Source organism: Amblyraja radiata, chromosome 8 (genome assembly GCF_010909765.2).
Source record: "Amblyraja radiata isolate CabotCenter1 chromosome 8, sAmbRad1.1.pri, whole genome shotgun sequence".
Classification (NCBI taxonomy): domain Eukaryota; kingdom Metazoa; phylum Chordata; class Chondrichthyes; order Rajiformes; family Rajidae; genus Amblyraja; species Amblyraja radiata.
In genome coordinates this window covers 72,478,842-72,498,543 of record NC_045963.1, presented here as the reverse complement: position 1 = coordinate 72,498,543, position 19,702 = coordinate 72,478,842, and the positions used below count along the sequence as shown (strand labels likewise).

Sequence of the window (19,702 nt, the reverse complement as noted above, 5' to 3'; positions counted from 1 at the left end):
GGTCGCCAGCACCGGCCGGGCCGGGAGTGTTGTGGTTGTGAGAGCGGGGCAGCCATGCCGGGCAACGGGGACAGGCCGAATGAAGGCGACAAAGAGGAGATGGCGGCGGCGGCGACAACAGCGACAGATGTGCCGAGGTCCCACACTGTCTGTGAGGGCCACCACGTGGTCCTAAAGCGAGACGACGTGTTCAAAGCAGTGCAAGTGTACAGGAGGAGGTAGCTCAGCTTTAGTAGCCGCAAGTGGAGGGGAGGTGCCATGCACTGGTGGGGATAGGGGCCATGCACTGGTGGGGATAGGGGCCATGCACTGGTGGGGATTGGGGCCATGCACTGGTGGGGATAGGGACCATGCACTGGTGGGGATAGGGGCCATGCACTGGTGGGGATAGGGGGTTCAGATGGGTGTTGTGGGTGGAGGTGGCGATAGAAGTTGGCTTCGGGGTTGTGGTGGAGATGGAGATCCAGGTCCTTTTCAGGAGATTCTGTTTCACACTTGCTTTTTATTATTTAATTCTGTTCGAAATAAAGAATCAAATAAATAAATAAAAAGGTGGAGGTTGTGGTGGAGGCGAGGGGTTGTGGTGGAGATGGGGTTGTGGTGGGGGTGAGGTTTGCGGTGGAGGTCAGGAATTGTGGAGATAGAGATGGGGTGGGGTGGTGATAGAGATATGGATGGGGTTGGGTGGAAGTGGGGGAGAGCTCTTGCCTTCTGGAAGGAGGTTTTAACGATTAAGTATTTTGCCAGACCAGCATTTTGTGTTGTTAATAGATATAGTATATCTTTATTGTCATTTTCCTGTGTACTCACATACCCAGAGGAAACAATAATGATCCTTCCTACTGAAAGTATCCATTAGCGGCATAATAAGCCTTATGAGCAAGAAGATATGCCCCAAGTGTGTAAGGAGTGAATGAAAAGGGGATAACAGAATGATTGTTAATGTGTTTAAGAAGCAACTGCAGATGCTGGAAAATCGAAGGTAGATAAAAATGCTGGAGAAACTCAGCGGGTGAGGCAGCATCTATGGAGCGACGGAAATATAAAGTTTCGGGTTAAAACCCTTCTTCAGAAGGGTGTCCAGTGTGTCAGCGTGGACTCGCTGGGCCTTTTTCCATACTATATCTTTCAGTCAATTCGATCAAACCCAGCAGGTTAGGCAACATCTTTGGAGGGAATTGGACAGACAACATAGAAACATAGAAAATAGGTGCAGGGGTAGGCCATTCGGCCCTTCGAGCCTGCACCGCCATTCAATATGATCATGGCTGATCATCCAACTCAGTATCCAGTACCTGCCTTCTCTCCATACCCCCTGATCCCTTCAGCCACAAGGGCCACATCTAACTCCCTCTTAAATGTAGCCAATGAACTGGCCTCAACTACTGACGACGTTTTGGGTCGGGATCCCTCTGCCTGACCTTCTGAGTTACTCCAGCTCTGCGCCTTGCTCAAGATACCATGTGTATCCAGATGTTTGTGTCACATAGGATGCCAAGCCTGTTTGCAAGTTCTATCAACGTAAAGTAGCTGCTGCACATCCAGTCATTTTCTGCACTTGGCAAAATTAGGTCTTAGACACTGCAAAGAGATCCAAGATAACTAAAAGCCAGGATCTCAGTCTGCAGATAATGTCTCTACCTGAAATGTCACCCATTCTTTCTCTCCTATGCTGTCCGTTACTCCAGCATTTTGTGTCTATCTGCTCTATGAACGTACAGGCAGTAGATAATTCTTATACATACTACCCATATGCACATGTATTCTGTTCTCTCACAGAGCATTCATATTTTTACCTGTAGATTATTTCTCAGTCCCTACATCACTCTGTCATAGCCCTGTCCCTTCTCTTTCAGTTCAATATTACACAGGTGCACGTTCACTCCCTCACTCCTCAGAATTAAATTCAAGACCAGGAATGCCAGGACTCTCAGAATCATACAGCCCCTTTGTCCCATATTGTCCATGCTAACAAAGGTGCTGATTCTAAGATGGTACCATTTGCCTGTATTTGACTTGCAGCCCTCTAAACCTTTCCTATCCATCATTTGCCTGTCCAAATGCCTTTTACATGTTATTGTACCTGCCTCAACCACTTCCTCTAGTAGATAGACACAAAATGCTGGAATAACTCAGCGGGTCAGGCAGCATCTCTGGATAGAAGAAATGGGTGACGTTTCAGGTCACCCATTCCTTCTACCCAGAGATGCTGCCTATCCCACTAAGTAACTCCAGCATTTTGTGTCTATCTTCAGTGTAAACTTCCTTCTCCTGCTTTAAATAATTATTTCCCCTGCTTGAAAGGATTTACATCTAGGTTTGCCACTTTCCCTTTCTCATGTCCCATCTACTCATTATTCCATCTGATTTGTTATGAATGTTTTATGTGTTCTTATACAACATAATTATATGTTTTTTTTCTCTTAACAATGTGGTTCTGAGTGAGGCAAATTGTGCGGAGGGGAAAGCTGCTCGATAATGTCCCACATTCATGAGGTCCGACATAGGAGATTAGTGGGCACAATTAGGGCACATGGTATTGGGGGTAGAGTGCTGACATGGATAGGAAATTGGTTGGCTGACAGGAAACAAAGAATAGGGATTAACGGGTCCCTTTCAGAATGGCAGGCAGTGACTAGTGGGGTACCGCAAGGCTCGGTGCTGGGACCGCAGCCATTTACAATATGCATCAATGATTTAGATGATGCATGGCACGTGCAGTTTAATGTGGATAAATGTGAGGTTATCCACTTTGGTAGCAAAAACAGGAAGGCAGATTACTATCTAAATGGTGTCAAGTTGGGAAAAGGGGAAGTACAATGGGATCTGGGGGGTCCTTGTTCATCAGTCAATGAACGTAAGCATGCAGGTACAGCAGGCAGTGAAGAAAGCGAATGGCATATTGGCCTTTATAACAAGAGGAGTCGAGTATAGGAGCAAAGAGGTCCTTCTACAGTTGTATAGGGCCGTAGTGAGACCACACCTGGAGTATTGCGTGCAATTTTGGTCCCCTGATTTGAGGAAGGACATTCTTGCTATTGAGGGAGTGCGGCGTAGGTTTACAAGGTTAATTCCCGGGATGGCGGGACTATCATATGTTGAGAGAATGGAGCGGCTGGGCTTGTATACTCTGGAGTTTAGAGGGATGAGTGGATATCTTATTGAAACATATAAGATTATTATGGGTTTGGACACGCTAGAGGCAGGAAACATGTTCCCGATGTTGCGGGAGTCCGGAACCAGGGGCCACAGTTTAAGAATAAGGAGTAAGCCATTTAGAACGGAAACGAGGAAACACTTTTTCTCACAGGGAGTTGTGAGTCTGTGGAATTTTCTGCCTCAGGAGATGGAGGCCGGTTACCAGGATACTTTCAAGAGAGAGCTAGATAGGGCTCTTAAAAATAGCGGAGTCAGGGGATATGGGGAGAAGGCAGGAACGGGGTACTGATTGGGGATGATCAGCCATGATCAGATTGAATGGTGCTGCTGGCTCGACGGGCCGAATGGCCTGCTCCTGCACCTATTGTCATTGTCTATTGCCACGTTCTCCGGTTTATGGTCCTGTTCTCTCCTGTTTTACAGTGTTTTCCAACATTGAATTCCCTTTTTAACTTGAGTTGTTGAAATATTTTGTCTTCAACTATTTTAAAACATTTTTTGAAGTACTTTAAATCTTTTGATTTTAGGCTATATAATTATTGCAGGTGAATTAAATTAATTTTACCACAGTCATAGCTCATGGGGCGCTGAAATAAGCTTTTGAGAATATTTTAGGTATTTCAGTGTTGAGACTTTGGCCATAACTTATTTGATTTTAAACATTTCCTCTAGAAAAATCATCTTTGAGAAGCAGTGGTTTTATTTGGACAACGCAATTGGACATAAATATGGCACGACTTTTGAGGTTTCTGTTGGTGGAGTACTCCAACCACTTAAAGCAAAATCTGAAGAAATTGAAGGTAATGACAGTAAGCTCTTGTTTTAGAGTCTGTATCTACGAATTGTATTCACGGAGTTTGATGTCAATACTGCAGTCAATAGTTAATGATTGTTGAATTGGTGACAAGTTAATTTTTTTGCAAAAGTAATTGTGTTTTATTTTAATGGAATATAAAGGAACTGCAGATGCTGGTTTATACCAAAGATAGACACAAAATGCTGGATTAGCTCAGTGGGTCAGGCAGCATCCCTCGAGAAAATGGACAGATGACGTTTTGGGTCAGGTCCCTTCTTAAGACTCTTGGTTTATTTTTGTCATTTGGGGAGGAGGGACTATGTCAAAATATACTTTTACTGGAGGTTTGTAGGGAATCGCCAGCAAGGTCAACATGTTCAATCATAGTAATATGAAACACACTTCCCTGCGATATCTCCAACATTTCCACCATCTTCAATGTGATCCCACCGCTAGTTATGTCTTTCCCTCTCCATCCCTTTCACCTTCCGCAGGGACAGATTCACTCATTCGTTCCCACCCAAACCATCCCTGCCCCAGGTACTTTGCCCTGCAACCGTATGAGATGTCACACCTGTTCCTATCCAGGGACCCAAGCACTTCCTCCAGGTGTGATAGAGGTTCACGTGCAGCTACTCTAACCTCATCTACCACGTTTGGAATTCTCTGCCTCAGAGGGCGGTGGAGGCAGGTTCTCTGGACGCTTTCAAGAGAGAGCTAGATAGAGCTCTTAAAGATAGCGGAGTCAGGGGATATGATCACATTGAATTGCGGTGCTGGCTCGAAGGGCCGAATGGCCTACTCTTGCACCTATTGTCCTTTATCTATTGTCTATTGTTTGATGCTCCTGGCGTGGCCTCCCTTGCTTCAGCAAGACCAAGCGTTGACTAGGCAACCGTTTACCCAAACACTTGCACTCTGTCCACCAAGTTCTGCTGGATCTCCCAGTTGCTAACCAGTTTAACTCCCCTTCCCCGTCCCATAATGGCCTTTCTGTCCTGGGCCGCCTCCATTGCCAGAGTGAGGTCACACGCACACTTGAGGATCAGCACATAGTCCATTTGGGTAAGAACATTGAATTGGTCAATTATAGGTAACTAACCTACAAAGAGCCCTCCTTCCACCCACCCCTCCAACCCTTTTTTTAACCATCATCCCTGTAGATTCACACCCATCCTTTTGCCCTACCCAGGGCTCTCACTTAACTTTTTTCTCTGTTGCTAGACGGGCAACCTAGGCAGCTTTTTAGGTTGGTCATTTTAGATGGTCATTTAAGACAGCTTTTCCTTTTGTCCAGAGATTCTGTCTGACCTGTTGAGTTACTCCAGCTTTTTGTGTCCATCTTCAGTTTAAACCAGCATTTGCAGTTCCTTCCAGAGTACTCTGTTTACATATTCTGTTGTGCTGCTGCAAGTAAGGATTTCATTGTTCTAACTGGGATGCGAGAGAATAAAACACTCTTGACTCTTGACTTGCGTCGCTATCGTGTGGGATAAAACTAGTGTATGGGTGATTGGTGGTCGACGTGGACTCGGTGGTCCGAAGAGCCTGTTTCCGCGCTGTATCTTTAAATTAAACTAAACATACTAAAACCAGAGGGAGTCTAAAGAAGGGTCTCTACTCGAAATGTCACCCAATTTCGTCTATCCAGAGATGCTGGCTGCTCCATGAAGTTCCCCCGCACAATTAAAGCATGGAATAGTCTTCACCCTACCATAATAATAATAATATATCTTTTATTGTCATTGCACGTCAGTGCAACGAGATTTAGTGTGCAGCTCCACTGATGTCCAAGAGAGGTAAATAAATACAATACATAAATAAACAAGCTGAATTGATTGACGTGACCATCTGAGGGAGACTGTCCAAAGGGGGTGGGTGGGGGAGTTAGTTACCCAACCAGACGCAACTACATTTAAGGTTGCTCTTTTTTCCCCAAGAACCCTTTTTTGCTTAAGTCCACCCTCCACCACCAGTTTAAATTCCATTTGGAATATTTTTGGAGGACCAGGAAACCAAGAAGCAAGAGTTACTCCAGGGAGTTATTCCAGCTCCCGGGAGTGATTCTGCGTTGGGTTTCCGCGGTCGAGGCAAGGCGGCGACCGGACGGCAATGGCGGCCAGATCTCCCACAATGCAAAGGGAGGGAGAAAGTGCCCAGCGCCGACCAGTGGCCATGGCAGTGCGCATGTGCAGAGCGGCTGATGATTTGCTGGCCATGGCAGTGCGCATGTGCAAGGCGGCCGGCCGTGCCGGCAGATAAGGAGCGGCCGGAGAGCGGAGACACACACACGGATGGCGGGCGGAGACGGAGAGTGAGAGAGAGAGATAGAGACGGGGGGCCAAGCCAGGCAAAATGACATGGCTTTTAGGTTGCCCGGCGGGACTTTAGGTGGCCATTGGCAACCGGGCAACCATTAATTTCGATCCCTGCTACCCCTGTCACCTTCCATCTATATTCCTTCCACTGGCTTCACAATTTGCACATCACTGCCCCACACCTCTCACCAGTATCCACCTAACACTTGCCAGGCCTAGTCCTATCCATACCGCTCTTCCAGCTTTCTTCCCCCCCCACCACTACCTCCGGACAATTACTCCAGACACTTTGTGTTTATCTTTGTTATAAACCAGCATCTGCAGTTCTTTGTTTTTACACATTGATCTTAAGAGGCCGGTTCTCTAGATCCTTCATGCAAGGAAATCTGCCATCTTTCCTGGTCTTGTATGTGTGGTAACAACTGACTTACCAACGTGATTAATGCTTAATTGCCTCCTCACTTCGGGGACAATTAAGACTGGGTGATAAATATTAATGGTTCACCAAGGATATCTGTGTCCCATGAGATGTTTATTCTCCGTAAAGCTCTGAAACATTGACTGTAACTTAATTATGAGAAGTTGAGCATTGTGGTTCTTCCATATTATTGGTATAGGGTGATGTAAGCACTGATTTGAGATATTATTTATTTAATTTGGAATGCTTGCCTCTTAAACAAATAAGCAAGGTTAAACATACTTTTTAAAAGATGCAAAGTGCCGGAGTAACTCAGCGGGTCATACAGCTTCTCTGGAGAACATGCATAAGTGACATGTTGGGTTGCGACCCTTCTGACTTTTTCTTCCGACAAAGAAGTAAACATGCTACATTTTTTCTTGGCAGAGCTTAATGAAGCTGGTGTTGATAACCGAAACATAATTGATGACGGAAAGTCTCAGAAGCTGAGCAGAGATGACATTGAGGCACTTAAAGACCAAGGCTTGAAAGGGCAGGTAGGAATGCGTTCTGTATTATTGAGAATGGGCATTTGCTAAGTGCTAAACTCTGCAAAAATAATGTCCATTTGTATTCGCAAATAACATTTTATTCTTTAAAGCTTTGTTTTTTTTAAACAGGTTATTGTTAAACATCTGATAGAAAACAGCACAACATTTAGAGATAAAACTGGATTTGCTCAAGAAAAATACATCAGGAAAAAGAAGAAAAAGTAAGCTATTCATTGGGTGGGGTTGGGAAATTGGTCCTTATTTGAATGTAAATAATTTAATCTATTTTGGGTATAATCAATAAATCGGTGGAGGACGTAGTGGGGTGATGGATGGTGATATTGAGTACATTTATTTTACCTTTTTTCTATTCATTGTAATTAGCTCCTGCATTTTAAGGACAGAATTTTTTTTAATTTCTTAATTCACTGGTTGTGCCATTGCACGAGTATGTATATTATTAGTACAAAATGCTGTAGTAACTCAGTGGGTCAGGCAGCATCTCTGGAGAAAAGGACCAGGTGACGTTTTGGGTCGAAACCCTTCGGCCTCATTCCTTTTCTCCAGATCTGCTGCTTGATCCACAGACATTCACGAGCATTTTGTGTCTTTTTTTTAAGTATGTTTAACCTTGCTTATTTGTTTAAGAGGTAAGCACTCCAAATTAAATAAATTAATTCTCAAATCAGTGCTTACATCAACCTATACCAATAAATATGGAAGAACCACAAAACTCAACTTCTCATAATTAAGTTACAGTCAATGTTTTTAGAGCTTTAAGGAGAAAAAAGATTGAAAAGAAACATTTTGTCATATTTTAGATTATTTGGTTTCCCTATTTCCAATGCCCTTATTATGCAAACTACCATCGGTAGTTCTTTCTTACACCTTATATTAAGATATATTAAGATGAAGAGATATGGAACATGTTCAGGCTGATGAAATTAGTGTACCTTACCATCAATGTTGGCCCAGACAACGACCTGTCCTGTGCAATATTTTTTATCTGTTCTATAAACAAAATTTTGAATGCATCCAATGGCAAATCTGGATAACTTTGTATGTTGAAACAAGAGATTTGGGTAACAGATAAATATATAACTGTGCTTGTATTTCAGAACCTTTATTTTTCTCTAAGGTGGTAAACATGTTCTTGGTGACATTTTAACTTGGGTATCTCTTGTTCACAGATATGAAGCATTCATAACGATCTTGAAACCCACTACAAGAATAATGGCCATGATGTATCATTGCCGTGAGCCAAGTAAAATTTGGTGAGAGATCATGCTAATCTACTTTCCATATACTGTATTAAAAATGTTAAGACCACATTTCAAACAGTAGCTGCATTTTGATTTGCCAGGTTTGCTTTGCTGGTTTCAATTTTGTGAAGGTTCTCAGTAGTTGAATTGTAACTGGCGCATGGAGTCGGAGTGCAGTGGTTAGAAGTGTCACTTAATATTTTGGTTGCTGGATCTATTTGCTTTTGCCAGTGCAAAGGTACTTTTGATTCTACTCTCGGTTTTGCATCTCTGACCATTTTTCCCATCTAATTGGATTCCATTTATGGATTATTCTTGTTCTTCTGTTGTGCGAGTTCTTGTTACAATTCGATACAAACAAAATCAGCTGTTTTGCATTTGATTTATTGATGCACCTGAAAAGCTGACTTATTCTTAAAAAATTATTGTATGGAAATGGCTTTCTTTATTTTGGCTCCAGATGAAGAAGATCAGAAACTAACCACATCAATAATATTGCACGTTCACAAACGAGATCCTCAAAAATGTATCGAAAATTTTAATGCTATTATGTCACCAGCCCAATAAACAATTATAATTTGATCAAATTGTCATGGATTGAGTTGTTAAGACAAAGGAAAACAAATCGTTTTGAAGATTGTAACCAATAAGATTGGAAGTACGCTCACTTTTTCGAGGGAGTGCAAAGAAAACTACACTATTTAATTGTCTATTGGTTTGTCTTTCACACCCTTGTTAAATACTTTAAAACTGCTATACATTTGAATCCACTTCAACCACTGCCTTTTTTCCATGAATGAACCAGTTTGATAACAATATCCTACGAATGTGTCTCCTGGCAAATGAGAGATTTTTTTTTCTTACAGAAATGAGGGACTACAGATGCTGGTTTACAAAAAAGACACAATGGAGTAACTCAGCAGGTCAGGCAGCATCTCTGGAGGACATGGATATGTTACCCATGGATGGTGCCAGACCTGCTGAGTTATTCAAGCACTTTGTGTCTTTCATAGATTTCTTCTTGATTGATATTAAGGTATAGGTGAAAGTGCAACATTAAATCTAAGGGGTCCGCTGTGCACCCAGGCAATGCTATCTCGATGCTTTGTACAGGAAGATTAGCTTCAATTCGGAATCGAAGGTCTGTATTGGTATCTGTGAAAGATGATATTTTATTTTTCGGAAAGGCAAAATGATAAAATCTGTAAACACAAAGTTCTGGAGTAACTCAGCGGGTCAGGCAGCATCTCTGGAGAAACTAGCTAGGTGACGTTTGGGTCGGGATCCTTCAGACCCGACCCGACCCGAAACGTCACCTATCCATTTTCTCCAGAGATGCTGCCTGGTGAGTTACTCCAGTATTTTATGTCTATCTTTGGTGTAAGCAGCATCTGCAGGTCCTTTTTATTATATTGTAGAATAAAACGATCTGTTTGTTTCATAAAATTATTCAGATTGTAAAACTTGTGAAATTTAATTTACTATTGTTTTGGTTTCTTCTGTATCTAATTGCAGAAAGTTAAGCTCATATGCTAAATATGTTAAGAGTATATGTTAAGAGTACAATACCTGCAAAATGTTAGCGATTAATATTAATGATTAACAACATGATTAACTCTGCTATTAACTAAGCTTTATCTTTCAGCCATTTACGGTATGACACCCTTGCTCAGATGCTCGCTTTTGGGAATATCCATGCTGGCTGCAAAATAATTGTAGCAGAAACTTGTGCTGGCCTGGTACTGGGCTCTGTAATGGAGAGGCTAGGAGGTAATGAAATCTAAATTTGACGACAATTTCCAGTGTTGAAAATGTACTTTTAAGTTTGCGTGGCATTTGCGGGTTTTCCTCACTGTATTGAATAAAGCTATTTCTTTTCATTCGCATTGAGGCCCTAACTCATGGCAAGAACTTCCACACTCCAATCCCATCACGTATGCGTGGGTTGATGGAGATAGACAATAGGTGCAGGCGTAGGCTATTCAGCCCTTCGAGCCAGCACCGCCATTCAATGTGATCATGGCTGATGTTACTTTGAATCCATTCATCCAAATCATTGATGTATATCATTGTTGATGTAAATTATCCCATGACAAACAGCAGCAATAAATCTGGTGTCCTGTCAGCGCTATTAAACTGATGTATTTGTTCTTAATAGCATTGGGATTTGTGGTTTTATAAACTGGCTACCATGCTGTCAATGTTGTGACTACACTTCAGACATGCTTCACTAGGTATAGGAGACTGCAATCTCCAGCTGTCATCTACATAAATGCTGCTTTCATTCATAACTGGCTTAACTATCCATCACCAGACTAGAATCAGGAGTACACCGTGCTGCCCTTGAGCCTGCTCATAGCTGATCTTGATCTCAATCCTGTCTATTTTTCATTGTGTCCCATTCACTGAAATAAAAAAAATCTAATTTCTATGTGATCAATTTTCTGTTGTGGATCCTTTACACTAATGAACCCTGCGTTGTTGTACAAGGTAAAGCATAAAGTGCGTGTTCCACTTATTTCACCGAGGTACTTTGCTCCAAAATACTCTTGTCAAGTGCATTAGAAACATAGAAAATAGGTGCAGGAGGAGGCCATTCGGCCCTTCGAGCCAGCCCCGCCATTGTGATCATGGCTGATCGTCCCCTATCAATAACCCGTGCCTGCCTTCTCCCCATATCCCTTGACTCCACTAGCCCCTAGAGCTCTATCTAACTCTCTTAAATCCATCCAGTGATTTGGCCTCCACTGCCTTCTGTGGCAGGGAATTCCAAAAATTCACAACTCTCTGGGTGAAAAAGTTTTTTTCTCACCTAAGTCTTAAATGGCCTCCCCTTTATTCTAAGACTGTGGCCCCTGGTTCTGTTCATGCTCTCATGCTCCGTCTTGCTCTCAGCATGACGGAACACTCTTCTATTATTTTCCAGGAACTTAACTATAATGTTTGTAAAGATTTGTAAACGGTGGGTCAGGCAGCATAATGTGGACGTCGAGGCATGGTTGACATTACAGATCGGATCCCTGTGTTGTATATCTAAACTTTACATTCACCACAAATATTTAGAAAATGTTGTGACGCTAAAATAAGAGCTGATTATTTTGATGTCCTTTCTCTTTGCTGGCTAACCTAATTTACACAAAATATGAGCAACATATTCTGTTGAAATTTTAATCTACAAGCTAGTCCCAAACCAGAGAGCATACATGTCTAATTGGTATTCAATTTCCTTTTCAGTATAACCAATTCAATTTCTCTCTGCAGGTTATGGCTCTGTTATCCACATGTATCCAGGCAGCATGCCTATCAGAGCTGCAATGGAGAACTTTGGATTTCCAAACTCATTTTATGACCACCTGCACGACTTTCCCATCAACCAGTTGAACTGTCTTCTTTCTGGGAGTTTTTCAGCTGAGAATGAAACGTTACAGAATCAAACCAAAGTAGTGTCGGGAGAAGATAATAGGAGCCCTCTGAGCACACAGCGGGGTGATGGGGTTCCTTGTGCCGAGACCATGATGGATATCACCCAAGCTGGGGAAACTGAGGCCAAGGATGTTGCTTGTGAGGAGACAGAAAATAAAGACCAAAATGCAGTTAGAAAATCCAATGTAAGATTTATTCTGGTAGGATTTAGATGTAGAATGTTAAATTCTAATGCATCTAATTTCTGAGGCTCAGTCATTCTGTGTGTGGGCTAAATATTTCTTCAGATTGACTTTTTATCTTTGATTGTTGAGAGCAGGACATGGTGCTCAATCTCCACTAACTTCTGAAAAGGTGAGGAACAGTAAAATAATGTTCAGTATTTGCCATCTTCACAAACAGGATATTTGGATAGTTTGTGATCTGTCTTTGTGTACCCTAATCAATCACAGTATTCCAATACTAAATTATAATGTAAAATGTTTATCTTTACAAATCACCAAACAGCCAAATTTTAAGTAATATTGACCATTATGATTTGACCAACCTGACCTCCCAGTGGCTCAGCACTTCAACTCCCCCTCCCATTCTGAATCCAACCTCTCTGTCCTGGGCCCCCTCCATGGCCAGGGTGAGCACCACCGGAAATTGGATGAACAACACCTCATATTTCGCTTGGGCATTCTGCACCCTAGTGGCTCTCCGTCAGCCCAAGGGCACCTCCTCTTCCTTTTTCCTTTCTTCTCCCTGCCCTCCCCCTCCACCCCCCCCCCCCCCCATCAGTCTGAAGAAGGGTTTCAGCCTGAAACGTTTCCTATTTCCTTTGCTCCATTACTGCTACTGCACCCGCTGAGTTCTCCAGCACTTTTGTCTACCTATGATTTTTGCTGGGGATTTTGATTTACATTTTCTAATTGAAATTGAGTTTAAACTTAACCAACTCCTTTCATTTATCTCTGCCCTTAACTGTTTTGTAATGTTGCATTAATTGCTAATTCAAATTTGGTCTTGTAGGGATGGTAGGATGCGTATATTTTAGCGTCATCTCGGTCTCGTGATTATCTAATTCACTTCTTTCTTCGTGAGACGTTAGAGACATTAGGGCTGGTCACTGGTGTGGCTGAAATCACTTGCTCAGCTGTAGACTTCCACTCTGATCAAAGTATAGCATATGTCCGGATATTTTGTTAGTGTCATACTACTACTTATTCTTGCTCACAAAAAATCAGAAGCAGAAATGATTCTTAATCAGCGATTAGATATATACTTACTATCAGGTCTGAATGATAATTTCAATTAACAAGGGGAACTGAATAATTGATTTCTCCCTGCTTTGAACTGAAAAGTGTAATACTTAAATGCTTTGTATTTAACGATATTGAACAATCCTAATCAATGTAATGTCAAAAGTCAATCTGTCAAATATTCCCTCTCCCTTGGGTAAACTGAGAGTCCTGGTTGAGACACATTCTGGGCAACTATCAGCTCCTGATTTTTTATACTTGCCTGCATTATTTTCACGCATGTCACCTGTCAAATTTTGGGTGGTGTGGGGAGTGAAGAAAACGTAATCTATCTCTTTCTGTTGGACCCTCTCTTCCATATAGGGCCATACTCCCAGTGTCTAATTCTGGCAGTGTTGTTAGTTTATAGCAGTTTCTATGATTCAATTCCTAGAAGATAAGAGATTTATTTGAACACGAAAGAAAGTAAAAAGGCAGCACTTGTGATTTACAGCCAGATCTTTTGATCTGATTGTTGTTCAATAGCATTGTGCAGATTTTGCAGCGAAGATTTTTGATTTTGTACACCTCAAAACAGTCTCTATCTTTGACATGTCTCATGGCAGGTCGTCGAAAGGAAAAGTAAGCAAGAAGATCGGCTGAAGAAACTACAGGCTGCTGCTGCTGCGCTTCAGGAGAGAAATGCAGATGGGTCAGGTTTTTAAATTCTTGCATCTTTTGATGGATTTGGCAACTGATATGAAAATTTTGTGTGCACGTAATTTTTTTTTAAAATGTGACAATTTATAGACACTTTTGCTAGCAAATGCCTATTATGGCCGTAGATGTTTAAAAAGTTAATATTTAAACTAATTAAACATCTGTAAACAAAGTTGATAATTTTAAGTTGGTGCAAAATTATACAAAGCTCTGCAATTTACTTCTGAAAATACTTTTGTTTAAACTTCTTCCTTAAAATCCTATTCTGACCAATACCGCCCGTATTAGCATGGTGTGCTTTTAATGTAATTCTGCTTTGAACTCACTTGGAATACTATACCCTGTAAAGATGTCATTCAAATGCAATTTGCATGCCCACATTGTTCTTCATATAGATCAATTATAATAACTAACCTCATCGAAATGAAAATTCTCATTGTTTTATTTTTATAATTGTTTTATATTTTAGGTTAATTATTGCAAGTCGGCTTTATCCTAGTCCTTTACTGCTTTCTCTTCTGGAATTTGTGGCACCATCAAGACCATTTGTTGTCTACTGCCAATACAAAGAGGTAAAACTATATATATGCTGCATGGTTCATTTATTGACTATCTGAGAGCAGAGCTCAATTCATTGTTTGTTTCTTGCCTTGTCTAGCCATTGCTCACATGCTATGCAGATCTGCGAGAAAGAGGTGGAGTTATTAACTTGAGGCTGTCTGAAACATGGCTAAGAAGTTATCAGGTATATTCAAAATAGATTCTATTTAAATATGAGCAATTCAATAGAATTTCAAAACTAATGTTCAATTATCCTTGTCTTTAATTAAAGCTTCTTCATAGTATCTTTGCAACTAAATTGTAATGCTTTTCTGGGATATTACAACAATTACATGATAGTTTGTTTTTCTACTTTAGTCACATTGAATATATTGTGATCCCACACCATGGACTTGATCACCATGGATCCCACACATCTTACTAATGTGATTTTTTTCAAGTGATGAAAATGTTTGATGAGGTATTTGATAATTCCCACTTAGCAGAATGATCCTGAAGATTAAGATGTGTGGGATCCATGGTGACTTAGCAGTTTGGATACAGAGCTGGCTTACCCATAGAAAACAGAGGGTAGTGATGGAAAGGTGTTATTCTGGTTGGAATTCTGTGAGCGACGGTGTCGTGTAGGGATCTGTGCTGTGAGCCCTGTTTGTGAAATATATAAATGACTCGGATAAAAATATGAAGAAGGAACTGCAGATGCTGGAAAATTGAAGGTGGATAAAAATGCTGGAGAAACTCAGCGGGTGAGGCAGCATCTATGTAGCGAAGGAAATAGGCAAAGTTTCAGGTCGAAACCCTTCTTCAGTCTGAATTTTTGTCTACCTTGGATAAAAATATAGATGAGTCGGTAAGTACGTTTGTAGACAATATAGAAATTGGTGGAGTTATAGACAGGAAGGCGTCTGTTAAAAGATACAATGAGATATAAATCAGGTACAGATATGGGTGGAAAAAGACCAGAAGGAATTCAACACTTGACCATGTGTGAGATTTTGCATTTTGAGATATAGAGTGTGACGGGAAGGTATACAGTTAATGGAAAGGCACTTAAGAGCATCCAAGTCCATAGCTCCCTGAAAGGCACCACAAGTAGATACAGTAGTGAAGATGCATATGGTCTGCTTGCCGTCATGGATCAGGTCATTAGAATCAGAATCACAGAATCATGTTGCAGTGTTGTAAATCTTTGTGCTGTGAAAAGGATGCTGAAGAGGTTTACCAGGATGCTGTCAAGATTAGAGAATGTTAGTTATAAGGAGAGGTTGGACAAACCTCAAGCATCCGAGGTTGCGGGGAAACCTAATAGAAGTATATAACATTTTAAGAGGCGTAGACAGTAGGAAACATTATCTGAGGGTAGAAATATCAAAGAATCGAAAGCAAAGCTTTAAGGTTAGAGGGGGAATGTTTAAAGGCAACGTGTGCAGCAAGCCTTTTTACAGTGGTGGGTGCCCGGAACCTGCGGCCAGGGGGTGGCGGTGATGAGTGAAGGTACGATCGTGGCATTTAAGAGGCTTTTAGGTAGGTTCATGTATATGCAGGGAATGGAGGACTATGGATCATGTGCAGGCAGAGGGAATAAGATTAGCTTGGCATCATGTTCAGTATGGACATGGCGGGCCGAAGGGCCTGTCCCTGTGCTGAACTGTTCAATGTTACGTTGCAGAGAGAACTTGAGTGGGCAAGTTGCCTTCTAGTAAATGTTAGCCATAAATGTATCTCAGGAAAATTCTGCATTTTTCACAGCTTCCTCCTAGCTAAGGCAAGGTGTGGCTTTGCCAATGTCACTTTTAACTTGGCTTCTTTGCGTGCTGATCTCATTTTGCTGCCCACTGGGCCCCAGACCTGGGCCAATGAAGACTCGTTACCAATTAACTAAGTGAAAACCATTACTACTCTTGTGAATAATTATTTGGAATGTCTCGTTTTTTGAAGAAAGCACACAAAATAAATTTCTAACATTGACTTTTGAAAACAATATACAAACGATTTGTTCAAATTTTTCAGGTCTTGCCAAATCGAACCCACCCCAAGCTGGCAATGAGTGGAGGTGGTGGTTATATCCTGACTGGTATCACTGTTGCTATGGACAGAGGCAAATCTGTTGCTAGTATTCCTGAGCCACAGGAGTTCGCAGCTAAAAGACAAAAAGTGGAAGAATCTATAAGTTAGCTGTCCATTGTTCCTGCAAGCATTGCTGATTACCCAGAAGCTGCTCGACACCGGAGCACATTGTAAAGTTCAAGCCACAGGTTTTGGAAACGGCTGCACTCTTATGCTGATGTAAAAAAGAAATTGTGCTCTTTGAGATGAAGGTGGTAATAGCACACTCAATGCAGTGAAATGTATAAATATATATCATTGTAAAATATTTTTGTGCGTCGATTAAAATGGGGATGAAAGGGAAAGGAATTAAGTATTTTGAAAATTGTGCCAGTGTTGAAGTTTAGCTTAAGAGAATAGATTACAGAGCTCTTATATTCATAGTGCTCTGTTTGATTTTTCCATTTGTTTTATCCTGCCTCTAACTTTCAAAAATGCAAGTCCAAATTAATCAGGATTTGTTGAGACCTGGAAAGATGCAACAAAGAAACATGCCCTTTGGCCCATCAATTCAATGTTGGCCTATCCCCCCCCCCCCCACATTATACCATTCTGCCAGACACTCGGGAACAATTCAAAGTAGCCAATTAATCTCTCAAACTACAGATATGTGGGGTGTGGGAGGAAACCAAAGCACTCGGTGGAAATCCATGCGGTCACAAGGAAAACATGCAAACATCATACAGACAGCATCCAAGGTCACACTGGAGCTTTGAGCTGTAGGACAACTCGCTGCACCAGTAATTTATTTTTTATATTTCTGTGAAACAAGTTATGGAAACTAATTTACTGTACTGATCGTTTTTTGCTCAGTATTTTTACAGTGATTTTATGTATAAATGTTATTGCTTTCAAGAGCAATTTAACCACATTTATCTCATCATTGTAATCAATAAATATAATTACTTTAGATATTTTAAACACTTTTTAAAATGTATTCTGCACGTGTTGCTGTCTGATATGGCCAATTTGTTTTTCAAACTGCAAGGATGGAAATACAGGTATAACATTTCTTCATTGTAGATCTTGTTACTTTTTAAATTGTATTTATTCTTTAACCCTTTTTTAAATGCAGGTTTTATAATCAACGTGCATTTTTAGAAAGCAAATTGTGGTCCGAACGTTAGCATGCGTGAAAACCTGTACCGTTAAGTTGCTTTGAGTTGAAAACCATGTTACCAAATTGTATTAGATATACTTTAATTTTTAAAATACTAATTTAATTTGCTATGGAAAATCAAGTAATGCATTTGAAAATCTCTGAGAATTTTTTTAATATACAGATTAAAATAGATTTTCAACTCTTTTGCAGTTAATCAATCAAAAAAACACATTCTGAATGACCTTTTATTGCACCACCACTAGAAGATTCAAACTATTTTAAGATCATATTTCATTTATTGGACAAACCTATGTAGTTTATTCTCCCAACATTATTTGCAACTGCTTATTTATTCACCATCAATATGTACATTCAGAAAACATTATAAAATGATGAAACCAATTCCTCCTTGTTCCTTGTTTCCGAATTGCATTGTGTAAGCTCGTGTCATATTTTGTTATTATGTTTTGGTAACAGTGACATTTTTTTTCTGATATTCATTCCAAGAATTCTGTGGCAAATAATTCCACAGATTCACCACCCGCTGACTACATAAATTCCTTCTCATCTCCTTCCTAAAGGAACATCCATTAATTCTGAGGCTATAGCCTCTGGTCCTAGACTCTCCCAATAGTGGAAACATCCTCTCCACATCCACTCTATCCAAGCCTTTCACTATTCTGTGTGTTTCAATGAAGCCCCCCCCCCCCCCTCGCACACAAATGTCTCAATAACATTTATGGTCAAATAGCAACGTGGAATAAATACTGCTCCATACATGCATCCAGGATTTTAATCTGGCTTTGGTCATGTTGCAATCATCAACAGTACTATGTATGCATGATTTTCCCAAAGCTGTAAATCGGCCAAGAGTTAAGTGATGATACTGAAGGCTAACCTAATTTGCCTTTTTGATAGCTTTGTGATTAGCCGATGTACACATTTGAGGAGAATGGTGATCTTGTTGGCCATGCCTTGTGCCATGCCCACGTTGGTATTATTCGTGCTCTGACTGACCTCTAGCCTGCTCTTGTAACCAATTTATAGACACAAAGTTCAGGAGTAACTCAGCGGGTCAGGCAGCATCTCTGGAGAAAAGGATGCGTGACATTCTTGGTCGGGAACTTTCTGGGGAGAAATTGATAGTGGGGAACTCGTTGATGGTAATGCCATTGAATGTAAGGATGGTATGACTGGTTTGTCTTGTTATTTTTCATCAATATCGTCAAATTGAAGGGGCTTCAGGGACTTTAAACCTCAGTTAACCCAGGGAGGGTAAAACCTTGTGTATCTGGAGCTTCGAGGAAATAAGTGCATTGTTTCATATTATTAAACATTATTGTGCCATGCCCACATTGGGATTATTCATGCTATGACTGACAAAGTTCTAAACTGGTGATTTAAAGCAAAACGGAACAGTTTTGCACTTATTCCAGGGACTGCCAAATGGTCTGTGCATGACTCCATGGTGTGCCATCTGTCTCTAAAATGAAGAGTAATTTTAAGCTGTTTCCTTGAGAAAGGAACCAAACGACTGCCAAATATATCCTGCAAAATATTTTCATAATCTTTAGTCTGAGAAATAGTGCATTATAAAGGCTCTGTGGATGCTATACAAAAATATACTTTAACCCAAACAACAGAAAATGCTCAATGCAAACCTAGGGAAACATTGGGGCTATTTTAAATATCTGCATGAAATAATAATCCATGGGCATGACAGCTGTGTAAGAATTTCATGAAGTGAAGAAAATGAAACAATAGACAATAGGTGCAGGAGTAGGCCCTTTGAGCCAGCACCTTGAAAGAATTTGGCTATATGCATTCACTTTGAGTTCTGATCAGTAATAGACAGCTCTCTGGGATTAAAAGATTGGGGAAGGGCCTCGCACTCAAAATGGCAATTCCAAAACATCGATCATCCATTTTCCTCCACAGATGCTGTTTAACCTGTGAATTCTTCCCAGAATATTCGCACCATATAAACTTGTTTTTCCCACAAAATAAACTTGTCATAAGGGGATGAAATATCTATCTCACTGTTTCCCTATGCCTTTGTTTTTTGTTTTTGTATGTGTGTGTAT

General features: G+C 40.8%; 1 protein-coding gene across 2 annotated transcripts; it reads left to right on the top strand.

Annotated features, from left to right (window-relative positions):
• The first annotated feature begins 7 nt into the window (after positions 1-7).
• Positions 8-18,029, top strand: trmt6 (tRNA methyltransferase 6). 2 transcript variants are annotated; one of them, XM_033026224.1, is made up of 11 exons: positions 8-218; positions 3,832-3,959; positions 7,118-7,227; positions 7,351-7,442; positions 8,412-8,495; positions 10,129-10,253; positions 11,745-12,091; positions 13,756-13,841; positions 14,319-14,421; positions 14,508-14,594; positions 16,421-18,029. In XM_033026224.1, the coding sequence occupies exons 1-11, from the start codon at positions 55-57 to the stop codon at positions 16,583-16,585; spliced, it is 1,491 nt and encodes a 496-aa protein (XP_032882115.1). In that variant the 5' UTR covers positions 8-54; the 3' UTR covers positions 16,586-18,029. The 2 variants fall into 2 exon arrangements, with proteins under 2 accessions (XP_032882115.1, XP_032882114.1); XM_033026223.1 differs by having other exon boundaries at positions 3,832-3,968.
• Positions 18,030-19,702: the final 1,673 nt, after the last annotated feature.

Bases quoted from the DNA above. Each gene is read 5' to 3' on its own strand.
- trmt6 (XM_033026223.1), top strand. From the start codon at position 55: ATGCCGGGCAACGGGGACAGGCCGAATGAAGGCGACAAAGAGGAGATG. The intron at 219-3,831 runs GTAGCTCAGCTT...CATTTCCTCTAG, and splicing joins GTGCAAGTGTACAGGAGGAG to AAAAATCATCTTTGAGAAGC. The intron at 14,595-16,420 runs GTATATTCAAAA...CAAATTTTTCAG, and splicing joins CATGGCTAAGAAGTTATCAG to GTCTTGCCAAATCGAACCCA.